The following is a 19,983-nucleotide window of genomic DNA, read 5'->3' on the forward strand; positions in this document are numbered from 1 at the left end:
ACACACATACACACTTACTCACGGCACAAGCAAACACACAGCACAAGCACACACACGTGCACAAGCAAGCAAACACACAGCACAAGCACACACTCACGCACACTCACGTGCACAAGCAAGCAAACACACAGCACAAGCACACACGCACACACACTTACTCACGGCAAAGCAAACACACACACACTCACACACGGTTTTCTCCAGGTCGGCTAAATGAACTAAATTAATAACTTTTTTACAACAAAAATGGCTCATCACTGAACTTACTTAAACTGGACTATGACGCTATTTTCTTCTAGATCTGAACAAACAAACTTTGTTGCATTATTCTCCTGTTATCACTGTAAAGCTGCTTTGGAACAATCTCTATTGTAAAAAGCGTAAAATATAAATAAACTTGACACACACACACACTAGTGTGACCATTCTGTGTTTCTACACAGCTTCCGCCTTCACAGAGAGATACTTCGGCTTCCCGATACAAAATGAGCTCAAATACAAGGTAAGATGTTGTTGCTGCTGTATGATTTGACACATAAAGCTGTGTTGGGGAAACTTACTTTTAAAAGTAATGAATTACAATATGGCATCACTTTCTAAAAAAAAGTTACTAATTGTGTAAATTTTTATGGAGAGTAATGCGTTACGGTTTTTCCCAGCGTGAGGATCAGTCAATACATGTAACCTGCATCACTAATAACTGCAAACTGGATTTTTTTTTGTAAAAAAAGTAATTATTTAACATTATCTTTGAAAGATATAATTTTTTTTAACATTTATTACTGTATTTAAACTGTAAATGATCTTCTCTTGTTTATTAACAATTACAGAGCATGATCAATAATAACTTATTTCAGTAAAACTATAAAATCATCACACAAACCTTTTATTTAGTATGAAATAACTTGCAATAGGAAGTGCTTATTGACTTTTAAAACGCGTCTTAAGACATATCTTTTTAAACAGGCTTTTTAATAACATGTTTTATTGAGACTTTACTGCACTTTTTCTGTATATGCGGCTTATTGTTGTGTGTTGTGTTGTATGCAGTGACCTGAGGTGACCTTGGGTGTTATGAAAGGCACCATTAAATAAAATGCATTATTATATTATTATTATAACTGGTTTCTCTGTCCATCATTAAAGGGATACTCCACTTTTTTTGGAAATAGGCTCATTTTACAACTCCCCCAGAGTTAAACAGTTTAACCGTTTTCAAATCCATTCAGCCGAACTCCGGTTCTGACGGTACCACTTTTAGCATAGCTTAGCATAGATCATTGATTCTGACGAGTCCAGTAGCATTTCTTTCAAAATGACCATCGAGTTTCAATATTTTTCCTATTTAAAACTCGACTCTTCTGTAGTTAAACCCTGTACTAAGATCGACGGAAAATGAAAAGTTGCGATTTTCCAAGCCTATATGGCTAGGAACTACTCTCATTCCGGCGTAAGAATCAAGGAACCATGCGTGCAGCAGGCGTAATGATATGACGAAGCGCCTGAAAATAGTCCCCAGCTCGGTAACTTCCAACATGACCGGGTTCAAATAAATACGGTTCGGGATCAGCACCAAAGTGAATCATCTAAATCGTCTCTCACAAATGTCTCCATGCTACAAGGCACGCTCCCTGTGCAAGCAGGTTGTCACGTTGGTTTGTTGACGGCAAGTGCTTCGTCATATCATTACGCCGGCTGCACCCATGGTACGGCCGCACAGTTCCTTGATTCTTACGCCGGAATGAGAGTAGGTCCTAGCCATATAGGCTTGGAAAATCTCAACTTTTCATTTTCCGTCGATCTTAGTACACGTTTAACTACAGAAGAGTCAAGTTTTAAATAGGAAAAATATTGAAACTCGTTGGTCATTTTGAAAGAAATGCTACTGGACCCATCAGAATCAATTATCTATGCTAAGCTATGCTAAAACTGGTACCGTCACAACCGGAGTTCGGCTGAATGGATTCGAAAACGGTAAAACTCAACTGTTTAACTCTGGGGGAGTTGTAAAATGAGCCTATTTCCAAAAAAAAGTGGAGTATCCCTTTAACCAATGTCTCTCGCACTAATTAACATGTTATTTCTGCCCGGCCCTGCTTTATGTATTATCTTTTGACTTCAGAAGTCGTACTGTATTTGTTTGGCGTGCTGAAAGCTGATTTGAATGGCATCAGTGAACGGGTTCGACACTTTTACTGTGTGCTTCAGATCTCCAGCCTCCTGCTGAACGGCACGCGCTCCGAGGATTCACGCTTCCTGATCCTACACGGGACAGCGGATGGTGAGCCCAACAAAACACATAACAGCCTACAACTACAGGTGCAACTCGAAAAATGTGAATATCATGCAAAAGTTCATTTATTTCAGTAATTCAACTTAAAAGGTGAAACTAATATATTATATAGACTCATTACATGCAAAGTGAGATATTTCAAGCCTTTATTTGTTATAATTTTGAGGATTATGGCTTACAGATTATGAAAACCCCAAATTCAAAATTACAATATTGTGAAAAGGTTTTCATAAGCTGTAAGCCATAATCATCACAATGATAACAGATAAAGGCTTGAAATATCTCACTTTGTATGCCCCTTAATGGTGGTTATTGCCCGGCATAATACATTGAGACAGAACGCATGACTTCTTCTTTCTCTCCTGTTAGCAAACGTTCATTTTCAACAAACTGCAGAACTAGTGAAGCTGCTGTCTGTGATCAATGTGAACTATAGGTTACAGGTGAGTCCTTCACACAGACAAGCACCTGCACGCCCTCGACCCTCTGACCTCACGCCCTCTGACCTCACGCTCTTGATGCCAGTGACCTCACGCTCTCAACCCTGTGACCTCACGCTCTCGACACTGTGACCTCACGCTCTTAACCCTGTGACCTCATACTCTCAACCCTGTGAACTCACGCCCTCTGACCTCACCCTCTTGACCCTGTGACCTTACGCTATCGACCCTTTGACCTCACACCCTCAACCCTCACCACGCCCTCTGACCTCATGTTCTCAACCCTGTGACATTACGCTCTTGACTCTGTGACCTCACGCTATCAACCCTGTGACCTCACCACGCCCTTTGACCTCATGCTCTCAACCCTGTGACCTTATGCTCTTGACTCTGTGACCTCACGCTATCAACCCTGTGACCTCACCACGCCCTCTGACCTCATGCTCTCAACCCTGTGACCTTACGCTCTTGACTCTGTGACCTCACGCTATCAACCCTCCGACCTCACCACGCCCTTTGACCTCATGCTCTCAACCCTGTGACCTTACGCTCTTGACTCTGTGACCTCACGCTATCAACCCTGTGACCTCACCACACCCTTTGACCTCATGCTCTCAACCCTGTGACCTCACGCTATCAACCCTGTGACCTCACCACGCCCTTTGACCTCATGCTCTCAACCCTGTGACCTTACGCTCTTGACTCTGTGACCTCACGCTATCGGCCCTGTGACCTCACGCTATCGGCCCTCCGACCTCACCACGCCCTTTGACCTCATGCTCTCAACCCTGTGACCTCACGCCCTCTGACCTCACCCTCTTGACCCTGTGACCTTACGCTATCGACCCTTTGACCTCACACCCTCAACCCTCCGACCTCACCACGCCCTCTGACCTCATGTTCTCAACCCTGTGACATTACGCTCTTGACTCTGTGACCTCACGCTATCAACCCTGAGACCTCACCACGCCCTCTGACCTCATGTTCTCAACCCTGTGACATTACGCTCTTGACTCTGTGACCTCACGCTATCAACCCTGTGACCTCACCACGCCCTCTGACCTCATGCTCTCAACCCTGTGACCTTACGCTCTTGACTCTGTGACCTCACGCTATCAACCCTCCGACCTCACCACGCCCTTTGACCTCATGCTCTCAACCCTGTGACCTTATGCTCTTGACTCTGTGACCTCACGCTATCAACCCTCCGACCTCACCACGCCCTTTGACCTCATGCTCTCAACCCTGTGACCTTACGCTCTTGACTCTGTGACCTCACGCTATCAACCCTGTGACCTCACCACGCCCTTTGACCTCATGCTCTCAACCCTGTGACCTTACGCTCTTGACTCTGTGACCTCACGCTATCGGCCCTGTGACCTCACGCTATCGGCCCTCCGACCTCACCACGCCCTTTGACCTCATGCTCTCAACCCTGTGACCTTATGCTCTTGACTCTGTGACCTCACGCTATCAACCCTGTGACCTCACCACGCCCTTTGATCTCATGCTCTCAACCCTGTGACCTTACGCTCTTAACTCTGTGACCTCACGCTATCGGCCCTGTGACCTCACCACGCCCTCTGACCTCATGCTCTCAACCCTGTGACCTTACGCTCTTGACTCTGTGACCTCACGCTATCAACCCTGTGACCTCACCACACCCTTTGACCTCATGCTCTCAACCCTGTGACCTTACGCTCTTGACTCTGTGACCTTACGCTATCGGCCCTGTGACCTCACGCTATCGGCCCTCCGACCTCACCACGCCCTTTGACCTCATGCTCTCAACCCTGTGACCTTATGCTCTTGACTCTGTGACCTCACGCTATCAACCCTGTGACCTCACCACGCCCTTTGATCTCATGCTCTCAACCCTGTGACCTTACGCTCTTAACTCTGTGACCTCACGCTATCGGCCCTGTGACCTCACCACGCCCTCTGACCTCATGCTCTCAACCCTGTGACCTTACGCTCTTGACTCTGTGACCTCACGCTATCAACCCTGTGACCTCACCACACCCTTTGACCTCATGCTCTCAACCCTGTGACCTTACGCTCTTGACTCTGTGACCTCACGCTATCGGCTCTGTGACCTCACGCTATCGGCCCTGTGACCTCACGCTATCAACCCTGTGACCTCACGCTATCGGCCCTCCGACCTCACCACGCCCTTTGACCTCATGCTCTCAACCCTGTGACCTCACGCCCTCGACCCTCCGACCTCATGCCCTTTGACCTCACGCTCTTGACCCTGTGACCTCACATGCTCGACTCTGGCCTCACGCTCTCAACCCTCCGACCTTTGACCTCACGCTCTTGGGACAACCTTTGTTGCGCCGCTGTGAAGCATTCAGCCTTCGAGGACACAGCCTCTGAATTGGGACACAGCTTGTGACTTGCACCGTGCACTCGTCCCTTTGACCTCTCACCTCTGTGCAGATCTTCCCTGATGAGGGTCATGACGTCACCAGCAGACGCTACATGCTGAACTCGCTCATCTCCTTCTTCAGAGAGTGCTTCCATGACAACGCACCTGTTCCCATAGAAACCAGCGACCTCGACGATGGCGACTAGCATCAGTTGCTCCAGGGAAAATCCTCTGGGTGACCAGCTCTCCCATCTTTAAAGACAATCTGATCTAAAGACAGAGAGACATCAAATCTGAGGACACTCACACTTGTTCAGTTTGTTAATTTTCATCATTTGTCCACACAACTATAGCATTAAATCTGTATTTAGCAGCAGCGTGACTGATGTTGAGTGCTGTCACTCTTACCAGGCTGAAAGAAACATTGTTCTGTCTCACATAGGGTTGTAACGGTATGAGATTTTCACGGTATGATAATCTTCTCAGAAAATATCACGATATACGGTATTAAACCATCATCGGTATTAAATCATTATTATTATAATCATCATCAGCTACAATGACTCTTAAATGAATGAAACCAGATAGGTTTTTTTTGTTGAACATATGGGGCCGGTTTCACAAAGATAGACTTTGACTATGGCTTAGATATAGTAGATAGTCAGACTTCAGATAGACATCTAAATCAGACCGTTTCACAAAGCACTTAAGACTTTGACTATCTTAAGTAGGACTACACTGCAATGCATTCTGGGTAAACTAAGACACTTTTCAAAACAAAAAAACATGGCGGATCGAGTAAGCGCATCCAGCCGCTCAGTGCAGTTTATCCCAGCAGAACATATGTGTTTGTTGGAGGAGTATAACAGTTACAAGGACATTTTACTTGGGAAATTTAGCGGAGAATGTAGTAACAAGAAGAAATGTTTGGAAAAAGATTGCTATGACAGTTAACAGCGTTAAACCGACCGTTGAGCATTAAAGACGTACAGATACAAAAACGAAACCGACGATGAAGTCCTCATTATTATATATCTCCAGTAGGTTACTGCGGTCCCTAAAAACCCTTTCCTTTCTCAGCGCTCTCCACGTTGTCTGCAAACCACAAATTATGAGCCATTTTCCCTTTTCTTTTGGCTGTTTGTGATGTAACTGATTGTTACTGCTGGTTGCCAAGGTAACAGAGTCTTAGACCGAAGTTAGCCTGGGGGTAAGGTGTCTAATTTTTTTGGTCTAAATTAAGTCAGTCTTTATTTTTGTGAAACTTGCATTAGACTAGTCTATGAGCAAATTTTAGACTTGTCTAACACTATAGACTGGTCTAAAATAGCTTTGTGAAACCGGCCCCTTGTTTGTTAAACAGAACCATAGATATATACAGATATAGCCAATGCGATATCTAGTGTATATATCTACTGTATGACACAGAACATGCAGGTTTATAGTATATAAAAAATTTTGCGCTGTATATTAATCGACACGCTCATATAGCGATTTGATTTATTGCACAGCTATATTTTAGATGTATTCATCCATCTATCAAATCGCGCATTTTACGTGACATCTGCGTTATTTTGTAAATTCCCTCAGCAACATGGAAATAATACGGCCTTAAGTTATAAATGTAACTTGATCTGCAGGGAGGGATGGTGTTCGCCAATACTGGAGAACATGCTCGACGCATTCAGCCATTCTTCGTCAACATTTCTGGACACAACTGGATATCCATCTTCAAGGAAAACCCAGTGTTGCGCGTTCGTTTTTTGGATAACCAAAGTATTCCCACACTGCAGATTTTAACTTGTTTGTCAGCGGGGGTAGAGATGAGAATATCCAGCCGCTGTCTCAGACATCGTCTCCGCTGCACATGTGGAGTCTAAGCAGTCAAGTGGAAAGAAGTTGCGCGCATGTGAGATCTGGTTGAATTTTTTTTCCAAAACCGGTAATAAGCAAATATTCACAATATGATAATCGTATATGTCAATATCGTGATAAACCGGTATACCGTTACAACCCTAGTCTCACTATCATCGGTTATCATGTGCTGTACTGGTCTATAGATTACGTTCAGAGAAGTACACAATATCAAATCTAATATCTAATGTGTTTGTGGTTCAGTGTGTGTTTCCATTGAGTCACTGATCATCTGGGCTCTTTCTAAAGGCCTAATTCTGTTTCATCAGTCGTCCTATCAAGTGCAGAATAATAATAACAATAATAATAATAATAATAATGTGAACATCAGATCAGATGATGTGATCTGCATTCACTGATAGTTTGACACGTGCGTCAGTTTGCTGTTTGTTAAAGGGAGCATGAGAAACCTGTACTACTGCAGTCTGACATTAAGAGTATTAAATGCCACAATCACTGTAACAACTCAGTGGTTCTCAAATTTTTTTTTTGAACAATAATGCAATATTAGCAATTAAAGGTGAAACTCAAAAAATTACAATATGGTGCAAAAGTTCATTTGAAATATCTCACTTTGCATGTAATGAGTCTATATAATATATTAGTTTCACATTTTAAAAAAAATATTTTCTGCTTGTTCTACCATTTTTATAAAAATTATAGTGTCAAAATGCTTATAAGACCTGAAGAAATAAAATGAATACTAGGCTATATATGTCCATGTCAGAATATATATATATATATTTTTAAACCGAACAGCCTGGATGCATTTAATAATAATAAGACCTCGTAACACTGTGTATACACTCTAGATGTGTTTTTCAGTAAATTAGTCCATGCATAAAGAATAATATTTAGGCATAAATAAATGATCTAATAAATTAATCATAATAAAAAAACATACATTTAGATATGTAGCAATATGTCACTCAACTCATAGATAGAAACTGGTAGAAATATACCAATAAGACACCTACATCTTGGATGCCCTTGAGGTAAGCTAAAACTTAATTTCAAAGTAAACTATCCCTTTAATCAAGTCTAGATGTAACAAATTCATGAACAAGTTTCTCCTGGTCAGAAGGGGAGAGAATATCAGGGCTTTGGAGATGTTTCTGAGATCATAATATGCTGTTTTAGTGCTTTTTTTAAGATGCCCTCTATGCAGTCCAGCAGTGGAAACTGAATTGTGAGTATCTGGTGCAAGCGAAAGATAAGAGTTGTATCTAATGTACTCATTATAATTACACCAGCTAAAGGAAGCATGTATAAGTTAAATAATAGAGGGCCCAAAATTGAGCCTTGAGGAACACCACAGGATATGACGCCTGGAGGTGTCGGTACCCAGTGCAATGCAGTATTCCCCGCAACCTAGCTCAAAATACCCCACAGATATTTTTATATAGCATGTTAAAATTGTCACTTTTTGAGGGTGAGCAAAAACGCATTGTTTTGTGTCTGTCCCTTTAAATGCAAATGAGCTGCTGCTCCCGGCACAGGGGGCGGAGCTACAAGAGCACAAACACACACACACACACACACACACGCACTGAAAACTGTAAAAAACTTTTAGTCTTTTATGTTCAAACCGGAGTCAGACAAAGATGGAGAGACTCAAGAAGAAGTGACAACATGTAGAAGCAACAGGACATTTCTGAATGGTTAGTTGATGAATCTATGTAGCTTGTGTAGTTATCTTCTAGTCAATGATTAGCATATTCTGTCTTGATAATCTATAAATCGTGTTCAGGGGGCGGGGTTTATGTAAAATTTAGGGTTGGTGATGTCACTAACCCGGGAGGAATGTCGTGTAGTCTCTACCAGCCGTTTGTTGTAGTTCTTAAAAAGCGATTTCTTTAAAAGCAAATATCTCCCTTTGCTTTGAACTTTGAGCGTTGTAACTTTGCAGATGTTGTTTATGATCAAACAGCAACATTACACACTAACTACAGTTAGAAAAGTGAAATCATAATCAAACACCCCTTTATGTGTGTGTGAGGTAAAAGGACACGAGCTCTTGAAGCTCCGCCCCCTGTGCCGGAGCAGCAGCTCATTTGCATTTAAAGGGACATACACAAAAACGGTGAGTTGCTCACCCTCAAAAAGTGACACTTTTACAAGCTATATAAAAATATCTGTGGGGTATTTTGAGCTAAAACTTCACATACACACTCTGGGGACATTAAAGACTAATATTACATCTTGTGAAAAGGGCATTATTCGAACTGGATTGTAATAAGTGAAGATCCTGTTTTTGGAGGTTTAATCTTCCTCTGCTGATAACTTGAGAGATTTAATGTCTTTTATTCACAGTTGATTTCATCTTAGCCTGTGGCTGGAAGTCAGGTTTTTTCCTCCTGTTCTTTCCTTCAGTGTTTCTGCTTGTTAACAGGTTTAACTGAGATTACTCTAATATATAATGTATACAGATTTTGTGGCTCAGATAAGGTACAGTCATGGTTTATTTGCTTTGCTCTGGGCTGGCATGTGGCATTGCAAAGTAATATCTGGACCACATTTGCCATATGTGACCCTGGACCACAAAACCAGTCACATGGGTCAATTTTTTTTTTAAATTGCGATTTATACATCACATGAAATGTGAATAAATAAGCTTTCCATTGATGTGTGGTTTGTTAGGATAGGACAATATTTGGTCGAGACACAACTATTGAAAATCTGGAATCTGAGGGAGTAAAAAAATGTAAACATTGAGAAAATCTCCTTTAAAGTTGTGCATTTATGTTCACGATTGTGCTGCATTCACTCACAAAAATACATGTTTTATATATTTACGGTAGGAAATTTACTAAATATCTTCATGGAACATGATCTTTAGTATCCTAATGATTTTTGGCATAAAAGAAAAATGGATAATTTTGACCCATACAATGTATAGTTGGATATTGCCACAGATATACCCGTGCGGCTCCAGACTGGGTTTGTGATATTATCAGCAGATATGGCAAATGTGGTCCAGATATCACTTTTCAGATTTAAATGAGACAATTCGACCTTTTTATGTAGCCTAACTAAAGCAGTTTGGGCAACTGGCCACTATCAGAATAATAACAGAATTAAGAATGATTGTATTACAATATATGCAATCATAAAATATATATATTTTTTAAACAGGAATTATTCAATTTATTAAAAAGGAATCAGAATGCTAGTGAATCATAGTTATATTCGCATAAACGTTATCTGACATCAACTTTTTAATGAACTTATGCCATTTTAAATTGAAAATATGCTATAATTTACATGATTCATAAGTACAATTACACCTATACTTCATTTACCGCTTGTAAACTTCGATTCCCACAGCCACTGGCTCCAGAAGTCATCATTGACATCACATGGAAATACAGCGATCCTGTCATATGAAAAACAACACTTTGACATGCCACATTAATCTGCAATGTTCAGGTATGATCAATAGCGCTCTCTTTACCCGTGTGTGTTTGTGTGTCCGCGGGTGATGCAGGACTGGGTTCCTGATCCAACAATATCCTGACAACTAGATTCAAAAAGTGCCAAACATCCGAAACACTTTCAAATTACAGAGTCTGATCACCTTCTAGGAGCCGTTTACAGTGATCCGGAAGTGATGTACAGCCTTGGACAATCTTTTTCAAAATATTATTCAAACTTTGTTAAAGATTTTGTAAGTTGTGGTTGATTTATTAATGATAATAACACAATGAAACAATGTCAAATTGTGCTTTCATCATTTTTGGTCAAGCTATCATAGCCTACAAAAGAAATTATGAACACATACAAAAAAACAAGAGAGAACCAACTAAATATATATATAACGGATTATTTTGTGTAGTCAATGTATGCTTTTTGCATAGTAAAATAAAACCTGTTTTTGTTTTTGACAAAATTTTGACAAATAATTTTGTCAGATAAATACCTTAACCAAGTTTAGTGTTTTGTTCATCAATCAAATTTAAAATATATTTTTTCATATTTTGATGGTTTAATTGAAATTAGGGTAGTTTAAAACAAGTATCCCCTCCAGGCATTTATTGGCCATTATTAGATGTGGAATTACAGGTGAACCTGGAAAAATTTGATAATAATTATTAATAATTCAACTTAAAAGGTGAAACTAATATATTATATAGACTCATTACATGCAAAGTGAGATATTTCAAGCCTTTATTTGTTATAATTTTGATGATTATGGTTTACAGATTATGAAAACCTTTTCACAATATTATAATTTTGAATTTGGGGTTTTCATAAGCTGTTAAAAATTATAACAAATAAAGGCTTGAAATATCTCACTTTGCATGTAATGAGTCTATATAATATATTAGTTTCACCTTTTAAGTTGAATTACTTCTGCACCATATTATAATTTTTTGAGTTTCATCTGTAATTAATATTTTCTCATATTTGCACTGTTGTTATGAGTGTGGTTCAGTCTGCAGGAACAGGACGAATGGCACAGAGAGTGATAGTAAATTATAGTACAATCAAAATTGAATAATGCTGGATTTGGACTAGTTGTTTATTTATAGACATGACTAGAGAACAATAACAATCGACCCGACCCGACCCGTCACCCCCCCACCCCCCACCCACCACCACCAGTAAAACTAAACAGTCAGCGATACAAAAGCCCTCCAGAGACAAATAATCTGATCCAAGTTCTTCCATCTGATGTGTGTTCTCACTCTTCTGTACAACACAGCCGCATCCATCCCAGAATGCACTGCACGTGTGCTGATCTTCACGCAGATGCTCGACGCATTTACGGTTCTTCCCAGCTAGTGCTCGTCGTCACGGATGTTGAGAAATGAAATCGAACGCCGCTCCTCCGGAAGGTGAAAACGTACTGAGACACAAAAGTGGCAAAAGAAGTGAAGCAAAGCAAAAGGACCATGCAATGGCTGACTTGCTGTGCTGTGATTGGCCAACGCATCGGCCAATTGGAGATCATAGTGATTCATGATATGTGAAACATTCTAATCCATTTCCAGCGATAATGATCCATTGGCCAGGAACATAGAAACTCTCTCGCTCTCTCTCTCTCTCTCTCTCTCTCTCACACACACACACACACAGCTTTAATACATACATCATCCAAACTGTTACACACATGCATATATACATGTTCAAACACACACACACACACACACACACACTCCTGGCTCTCGCTGTTCACTTGAGTGTTCTGCTCTGGATGTTTGTCTCAACGTCCAGTGTGTTTCACTGTCCCGAGTGTTTGTGTGTGTATCGTGGTGTGTGTCAGTGTGTGTTTGTGTGTGATCTTCACTCTACTCTTCCTCCTCCTCCTCCTCCTCACTGATGGGAAGCCCGTCGTCCTGCATGCAGGATCTGAAGTAGCTGGTCAGCGTCGAGGCCGCGTGTCTCCCGCTGCTCTTGGACAGAAAATGACCCTCGTCTGGATAAATCTGAGGAACAACCGTGCAGAAAACACTCAACATCTGGACCATCATACATGGACCGAGACACATTGTGTGTGTTTTCTCAGTACCTGCAGTGTGTAATTCGCTCCCACCTTCACCAGGTTCTTTATGAGCTCGGCTGTGTGCTGGAAATTAATGTTCGCTGGAGGAAAAAACAACATATTTCCAGAATGGCTCAATGGCAGAGTAATGCAATCATGTTCACTTGAAAATTTGGCTCATTAACAATTATGTCTGCCAACATTAAAAGCCTATTAATCTGTATTATATATTGTATATACAGTACTATAGCCTTTTTGAAAATGTGTTTTTCGTGTCTTATCATTGTAACGGGTACAGTGTACCTAAAGTTATCTTACAGTGTCATTTATATTGTAGTTATATTGTAGTCAATTTGCCATAGACTTGTAAATGTATTTTCTTGTTTGTAATTTAATGCTTTTTTTTACATCTTGGCCAGGGGACTACAGATGAAAAATAGCCTTTTGGCTAATTCTGGCTTTTTTAACCATGTTTGTTCATGTGTTTTATGAAATTGCACTGTCCCCTTTTAAATAAACCAATAAATCAAATTAATAAAATCAAAAATAAATGTGATATGCTACAGTAGTGAATACAGTAGTGGCCAAAAGTGATGTCCGGCCTAGGAAAATTGACATCTTCACCCTTTATTTAAATATTGTCCACAAGCAAGATTGTTTTATTTATGATAATGCTATCTGCAGTGTACTACATCATTTTTGGCAAAATTTGGCCTCATATTTTGATGGGTTAACTGAACTTGCAGGCTCTTCTTAGGAAATTATGACCCGAAATTAATTTTCTTTACATTTTTTAAAATTCAGTGTTCATCAGAGTCAGTGGTCTAAGACCTTAGCGAGATTTGTCGCACTTGAAATACATACACAAAAAATTGACTGGATTCAAAGAGTTTATGTGGTTGTAATAAAAATAGTAACAAATAGTATCCTTCCCTTGGGTCATTTTGAATGGAAAATGGCGGATTTTTTTATTTTTATTTGTCAAAAAAAAACAACCAAACAAATAAAGGCATGAGACTAAAGAACACCCCCAATGCAGAACACACACACACACACACACACACACACACACACACACACACACACACACACACACACACACACCGACACACACACACACACACACACACACTCAGACACACGCACACACACTAGGAATTAGGAACTAGGAATTCCCATTAAAACGAATATGACGGGTGCAATGTTTTTACATATTTCAAATAAAATCAATCAGTCACATTGCAACTAACAGTCACAATATGACAAAAAAATTACCAAAAAATTATTTAAAAAAGTCTAAATATACACCTGAATGCATACTGAAAAGAAAAACGGAGGAAAACGTACTTTGGGAACCAGGCGAAGAGTTAATTTGCTCCATATTTAAGAGTTTAAGAGCAAGAGTCATGAAATATCATGTTAGAATATTTTTTTTCCACAAGAGGTCAGCAGAGCTCAATGTGAGAGTTTTTGAGCCGGTTTAACAAGTTTTTGCTTGTAATAGAGTTATTTTGTATAAGTAAAAGAATGTGAAGAATGTGCTTATTTATATTACAATTATTGATTAAATCTAGTAATTTAGAGGTAAAAAATTGCATTAAAAATAGAAAAAAGGTAGAAAAATTTTATGATAGAGGCTTTCTAGACAAAAAAAACTTTTGGCCACAACTGTAGAAAGAGAATAATTAATTTATTCATAGAGCATGCATGTGAATTGCACATTGTGTGAATAGTGTGCGTTGTGAACTGTGACACACACTGACCGTCAGCAGTCGCGTGCAGCAACATGAGCGTTTGGTCCCTGAACCCCTGTGGATTCTGCAGCACACTGGAGAACTGGAGAAACACACCGTCTGTCACTACATCCACACACACACACACACACACACACACAGTCTGAGTCAACAACACCGAACCAACACACTTACCTGATATCTGCTGTCGTCCTGAAGAGGAAAGCCCAGGTAGCGCTCAGAGAAGGCCGAGGCTGAGGGAGAGAGAGAGAGAGAGAGAGAGAGAGAGAGAGTTTAACCGTAATAACATTATTTGATCATTTATCATATTTCATTCCAATATGTCATTCAAAAGTCTACAAAAAAATCCAAAAAACAACAACAAAACAGAACAGAAAACCATGATCTCTGATCTGAAATGTTCCAGACACTTCAAAAGCTTAAAGGGGTCGTGAACTGCATTTTTTATTTTGTTTTATAATGTTCTTTGTTTATTTTCTGTCCTGCTTTTCTCTTTTCGAAACACTCAGTTTTGATGGGAATGCATAAGAATTTAACGATTCCGATTCCATTATCGATATTGCTTATCGATCCGATTCCTTATCGATTCTCTTATCGATTCTCATTGGGTGAGGGAATAAGAACAAATTAGTTTGTCTGTATTAACTCGCTTTAATATCTGATCAGAAGACACAGCACAGAGCACATATACACAAATGATTTGTAGCAACCTCAGAACAAATCTAAAAGTATAGGTGAGCTACTTCTCAAAGTGAGTGTGTGTGTGTGAGTGAGCATGTGTGCGTTTGTGTGTGAGTGAGTGAGCGCGAGAGAGTGTGTGCGCTAGTGAGTGAGCGAGAGTGTGTGCGTGAGCGCGAGATAGTGTGTGAGCGCTAGTGAGTGAGTGTGTATGTGCGCGCGCGTGTGTGTGAGTGAGCATGTGTGCGTTTGTGTGAGTGAGTGAGTGAGCGCGAGAGAGTGTTGAGTGCGCAAGTGTGTGTGTGTGTGTGTGCGCGCGCGCGCATGAGAGTGAGTGAGTGCGTATGTATGTGTGCGAGTGAATGTGTGTGAGACGGCACGCGATGGCTGGTCGGAAAGCAACATGGCGTCCCGTTAAAGGCCTCATATACTTCTGCGTCGAACTTCTGCCTCTGCCATGTTTGCCGCGTTCTGAATCAAAACAACGCAGCGCGTGTGTGACGTCATGACACATTTGCAACGAGTGGAACCGATCCGCGCAATTGTTAAGCAGGCATGCTAACGGTTTCAAGGAATTGATTCACTGGGCACCGGTTCTGAAGAAGAATCGGTTCTCGGTTCCCATCCCTACAACGCATTAACTAACTCAACCAGGCCCCGCCCTTTTATTCTGCGTATGAATTATTTAAATGAGGAATATTGTGACGTGTTCATTCCTGGAAGAAAGACTACAATGGAGGCGTTTCAGGAGTTCAGAAACACTGACACTGATATAGAGAACAACTCTCTCTGGAGACCATTTTTATATGCTAAAAAAAATTCACATCACAATAACTTACCATACAAATTCCAATCTGTCACCGGCGACATGGCCGCTGCACATTTAAACAAGTTCTCAGTGGATTTAATCAGAAGAAGTGCGATATATCCTCCGTAATCCTGCGGAAACACAAATATGGAAGTGTGAAGAAAGATCAGTGGTTTTCTCTCATTAAAGCAGCCGTGTGTGTGTGACGCTTAAACTGCGACTTACCCGACCAAACACACCAATTCTGGTCCGATCAATGTACGTAAATTTCAGCAGGTACCTGGAACAAAAGCATGATTTAACGTGTTTCACAGCAGTGTGTGCAGTGTTAGATCACACACACACACACACACACACACACACACACACACACACGGGGAAGAGTAAACGATGATAGAAGAAACAGGGTTCGTAGAGATACTGTAAAATTAAACTTTAAGCACTACTTTTTTTTTTTTAGCTTTTTTAAGGACTACAATCTGTGATCTCGCTTATCAAACAATATCTTTATTATCTTTCAAATTCTAAAAAAGGTAAACACAAATAAACCAATAAAACTAAATGGTACAAATAAAGTGCAGCACATGACATGACTGTGGTAACTTTAACTATACGATGTCAAAGAGATCACTTTTCTCCTCCATTAATATACGATTGACCTGAAGAATGAAAGATGTATCATATATGATTGTATTTATATAGCCGTGAGAAATTGCTCTATATATACAGGTGAACTCGAAAAATTAGAATATCATGCAAAAGTGCATTTATTTCAGTAATTCAACTTAAAAGGTGAAACTAATATATTATATAGACTCATTACATGCAAAGTGAGATATTTCAAGCCTTTATTTGTTATAATTTTGATGATTATGGCTTACAGCTTATGAAAACCCCAAATTCAAAATTAGAATATTGTGAACAGGTTTTCATAAGCTGTAAGCCATAATCATCAAAATTATAACAAATAAAGGCTTGAAATATCTCACTTTGCATGTAATGAGTCTATATAATATATTAGATTCACCTTTTAAGTGAAATAAATTAACTTTTGCACCATATTCAAATTTTTCCAGTTTCACCGGTATATCAGACGGGCTGAAGCTTCATTTTGAGTGAACATATTGTTTTATCGATAAAATGAAACACTACTTTCACATTTGTATTTCAATAATTCAAGCACTTTTCAAGTACCTTTTTAAAAAAATATGGCTGTTTTCAAGGGTTTTCCAGGACTTCAATTTAAAAAAGTCAAATTCAAGTACTTCAAGTCCTTTAAAAGGGTCATCAGATGCACATTTTCCACAAGTTGGGATGATTCTTTACGGTCTTCATGTAAAGTTTGTAACATACGTTGGTTAAAATTCCTCAATGGTTGTGTAAAACAACACCTTTTTACCTCCTCAAAAACAGCTCTGTTCACAACGACTCGTTTCGGTGCATGTCTCTTTAAATGATAATGAGCGACTGCTCACCTCTTCCGTGGGGGGTGTCGACACAAGACACATAAAGTGCTGCCTTGGCGGACAGTATACAAATGGCTGAGGGCGTAAATATGCTAACACGGGAAATATGCTAATATGGGAAATATGCTAATACGGGACAGTCCGTCAGTGGCCGTGGGCGGAGCATGAGCAATATGCAGAAGTGTAAAGTCCATTGGTCAGAAAGTAAAAGTCTTGCCATATGTTTATTACACTCATGAACTCAGGCCCTGTTTACACGAGAACGCTCTCGGGTGAAAGCGTAAAAATGTTTTATCGGATGTTCCTTTCGTTTACACGGCGACAGCGTTTTTGGGGCTTAAAAACGCAAAAAAGTGAAACCACCCTCCAGAGTGGAAATCTTAAAAACGCTCCACCGTCGCGTTCCCGTCTAAAGGGTAAAAACGTTTAAAACGCAAAAGTCTGCTAGACAGTGAAGGCGTCGCGTACGCGTTTACGTCACAGGCATGCACCAGTACAGGAAAATAACAAAACATTATCAAACTTATATAGCATTAATTTCATGGGCAAAAAAAAAAAAAAAAAATCTGTCATTTTTGAGTGACACGCGAAGAGCAGCGAGGGTTAAAGCAGCCGCTTTACCGTATTAAACATGAAAACCTTTGTCAGCTTCTCTTTCACTTTCAGTGCTCCACATCGCCACCTAGCCGTCTGGAGTGCACACTACATCCAATCTCACACACTTTTGCGTCACCATATCAATATTATGAAGCTGCAGATTCGGAGCCTGCAGCTAGAGTCCCGCATTCTCAGACCCCTCGTTTTTCGAGACAGCGCCTCCTGCTGTTCGGAAAATCGTATAACACCCGCACAAAGAGTCCCGTTGTCAGATATTACGGTCTCGTTTTAGTTAAAGTTATCCAAATACATATTTGCGTTCCCTGCTTAATGCATGTGCCAAAAAAACTCATTTTGTTCTCTGACTAACAAATTACCCAGTAGTTATTTTTTGAGCGTGGGTGTAGCTAATTGAAAGAAAATTACAGGTGGAAGGGATACAATTACAGATTGAACTATCTTCTGAAAATATTATGTGATATTATATTGCTACAATGTTTTTTTTAATTAAAATTCCAATTTTCCTTTCAGTTCAACCGATAATGGTTTAATTAACATTCCACGCTAACAATACAAAACCTGTTTTTTGATATTTTGAACGCGAAGCAAAACTCAAATAAGAATAGACAAAACACCAATAATGTACTTTATTTAACGATCACCTTAACATCATCTTGCTGTAAACGGGACAAAGCAAAGAAAAAAGGAAGAAAGAATTGTGTTACTTTACTTTTCGTCTTCAATTGCATTAAAAAAACCTCCTCATTTATAAGTCGCTTTGGATAAAAGCATCTGATAAATGAATAAATGTAAAATGTAATGTAAATGCATAAGGTAAAATAATTTCTTTCTGGTAGGCGAATGTTCCTTCTTTTTGCAATCGCTCTGTCAAATTAGGTAGTCTACATAAATTATATAAATCTGATTAAATAATTAATGATGACATTCTTTGATATTAACACACTTAATGTATTTAATTGGTCTATTTTAATGTCAACTAATTTGAATCAAATGTTTACAATGCCTTGTCTACAAAAAGTCCAAGGTTAAAGGCTAAATGTTAAATATTTTTTTGGGGAAAAGGCGAAAACACATACATTAACGGCTCAAATTTTGTTACAAACTATCTTTACAAATATTAAATGGACTATTCATATGTTGGTGTATCGATGAGCTATAAAGTAGTTTGATTAAAAAATAAATCAAATGACTATATGATTCGCTAAATAAAATTGACGATAGGTTACACACGTTTCGGCTTAAGTTCTTCCCATGTTCCCACGATCCAATTTGATAGGAGGCGCTGTCTCAAAAAACGAGGGGTCTGAGAATGCGGGACGTCTGGGTGGGGGACTGTAGCTGCAGGCTCCGAGTCTTTTGCGTTTTCTCTTCAGATCGTTTCCGTGTAAACACAGCCTAAGTCAGCTGATTTCACTCATTAGTTCTCCTGGCTGAAAAACTGCTAATTAGCAAACCCAGGTGATTGGAACAAAATACTGAGGAGGACTTTTACTTTCTGAACCTGGACATCATATTGCTCAGGAAATCCAAACGTCTTGATTATTGAGTGTTTAGATTAAAAAAGGAGTGAATGTATTTTTTCATTGTATGGTGGTTGTGTGGAAAGAAAGACACATTTACATGCAAACACCATATAAAAGTGAATTGTGCATCCGATGACCCCTTGCAGGGTGCGAACTACGGGGGAGCTCGGCTCCCCTTAATAAGAAAACATGATTTGTGAAATTTTGGGGGGTCTCAAAAAATATTGACAATGTGTTATTTTGACGTGCAATTTCAGTTTTGTGTAATGTGATCATTGCGTCTGTCACGTGACAAATGAACGAAAGACTCGGAAGGTAAAGTAATTATTTATGTTCCTTGTAAATTATTTTTGACTGCATTATAAAGATTTCTTAATTCAGAATATGATCAAGATTGCGTAGGTGCATGTGTTCGGGGAATTTGCCTGTTAAAAGTATAACATTTAAAGCCCCTTAAATGAACGAAATGGCCCGAAAAAAGATTTGTTAATTTTGATGACAAGAGAGTCAGTAAAATGATCCGAACTTCACGCGCATACACAAATCTCCTTGAAAAAATAAATGAAAACAAAGTGGGCTCCCCCAAAGGACACGGTAAAGTTCGAACACTGACCGCTTGTACGAACCCTGCAG

The 19,983-nt window shown here is 39.8% G+C and overlaps 2 protein-coding genes and 1 long non-coding RNA gene across 6 annotated transcripts in view; 1 reads left to right on the plus strand and 2 right to left on the minus strand.

Annotated features, from left to right (window-relative positions):
* Positions 1-5,303, minus strand: part of LOC307001598 — a 54,752-nt gene extending 49,449 nt beyond the window's left edge. For both annotated transcript variants that reach the window (XR_013798271.1, XR_013798272.1), the window contains exon 1: positions 5,166-5,303. This is a non-coding gene — a long non-coding RNA (uncharacterized lncRNA). The remainder of the gene's footprint in view (positions 1-5,165) is intronic.
* The window catches only part of LOC307001597 (inactive dipeptidyl peptidase 10), a 54,598-nt gene extending 47,051 nt beyond the window's left edge, over positions 1-7,547 (plus strand). Inside the window, exons 23-27 of one of the 2 annotated variants that reach the window (XR_013798270.1) lie at positions 444-502; positions 2,209-2,281; positions 2,663-2,736; positions 5,176-5,535; positions 7,124-7,476. Coding sequence is in view for 1 of the 2 variants with exons in the window: in XM_079618321.1 (XP_079474447.1) it covers positions 444-502; positions 2,209-2,281; positions 2,663-2,736; positions 5,176-5,310 (341 nt within the window). In the remaining variant the exon portion in view is untranslated. Of the gene's footprint in view, positions 1-443; positions 503-2,208; positions 2,282-2,662; positions 2,737-5,175 lie in introns of both variants that reach the window. The other variant, XM_079618321.1, reaches the window with a different exon arrangement.
* A 3,970-nt stretch (positions 7,548-11,517) lies between these two features.
* Positions 11,518-19,983, minus strand: part of dpp10 (dipeptidyl peptidase like 10) — an 82,741-nt gene continuing 74,275 nt past the window's right edge. For both annotated transcript variants that reach the window (XM_079619624.1, XM_079619625.1), the window contains exons 21-26: positions 15,969-16,023; positions 15,775-15,874; positions 14,432-14,490; positions 14,267-14,339; positions 12,531-12,604; positions 11,518-12,447 (exon numbers count right to left, since the gene is read on the minus strand). In XM_079619624.1, coding sequence (XP_079475750.1) covers positions 12,310-12,447; positions 12,531-12,604; positions 14,267-14,339; positions 14,432-14,490; positions 15,775-15,874; positions 15,969-16,023 — 499 coding nt within the window. In that variant the 3' untranslated portion in view covers positions 11,518-12,309. The remainder of the gene's footprint in view (positions 12,448-12,530; positions 12,605-14,266; positions 14,340-14,431; positions 14,491-15,774; positions 15,875-15,968; positions 16,024-19,983) is intronic.

Source organism: Phoxinus phoxinus (genome assembly GCF_949152265.1).
Source record: "Phoxinus phoxinus genome assembly, chromosome: 7".
NCBI classification, from domain to species: Eukaryota; Metazoa; Chordata; class Actinopteri; order Cypriniformes; family Leuciscidae; genus Phoxinus; species Phoxinus phoxinus.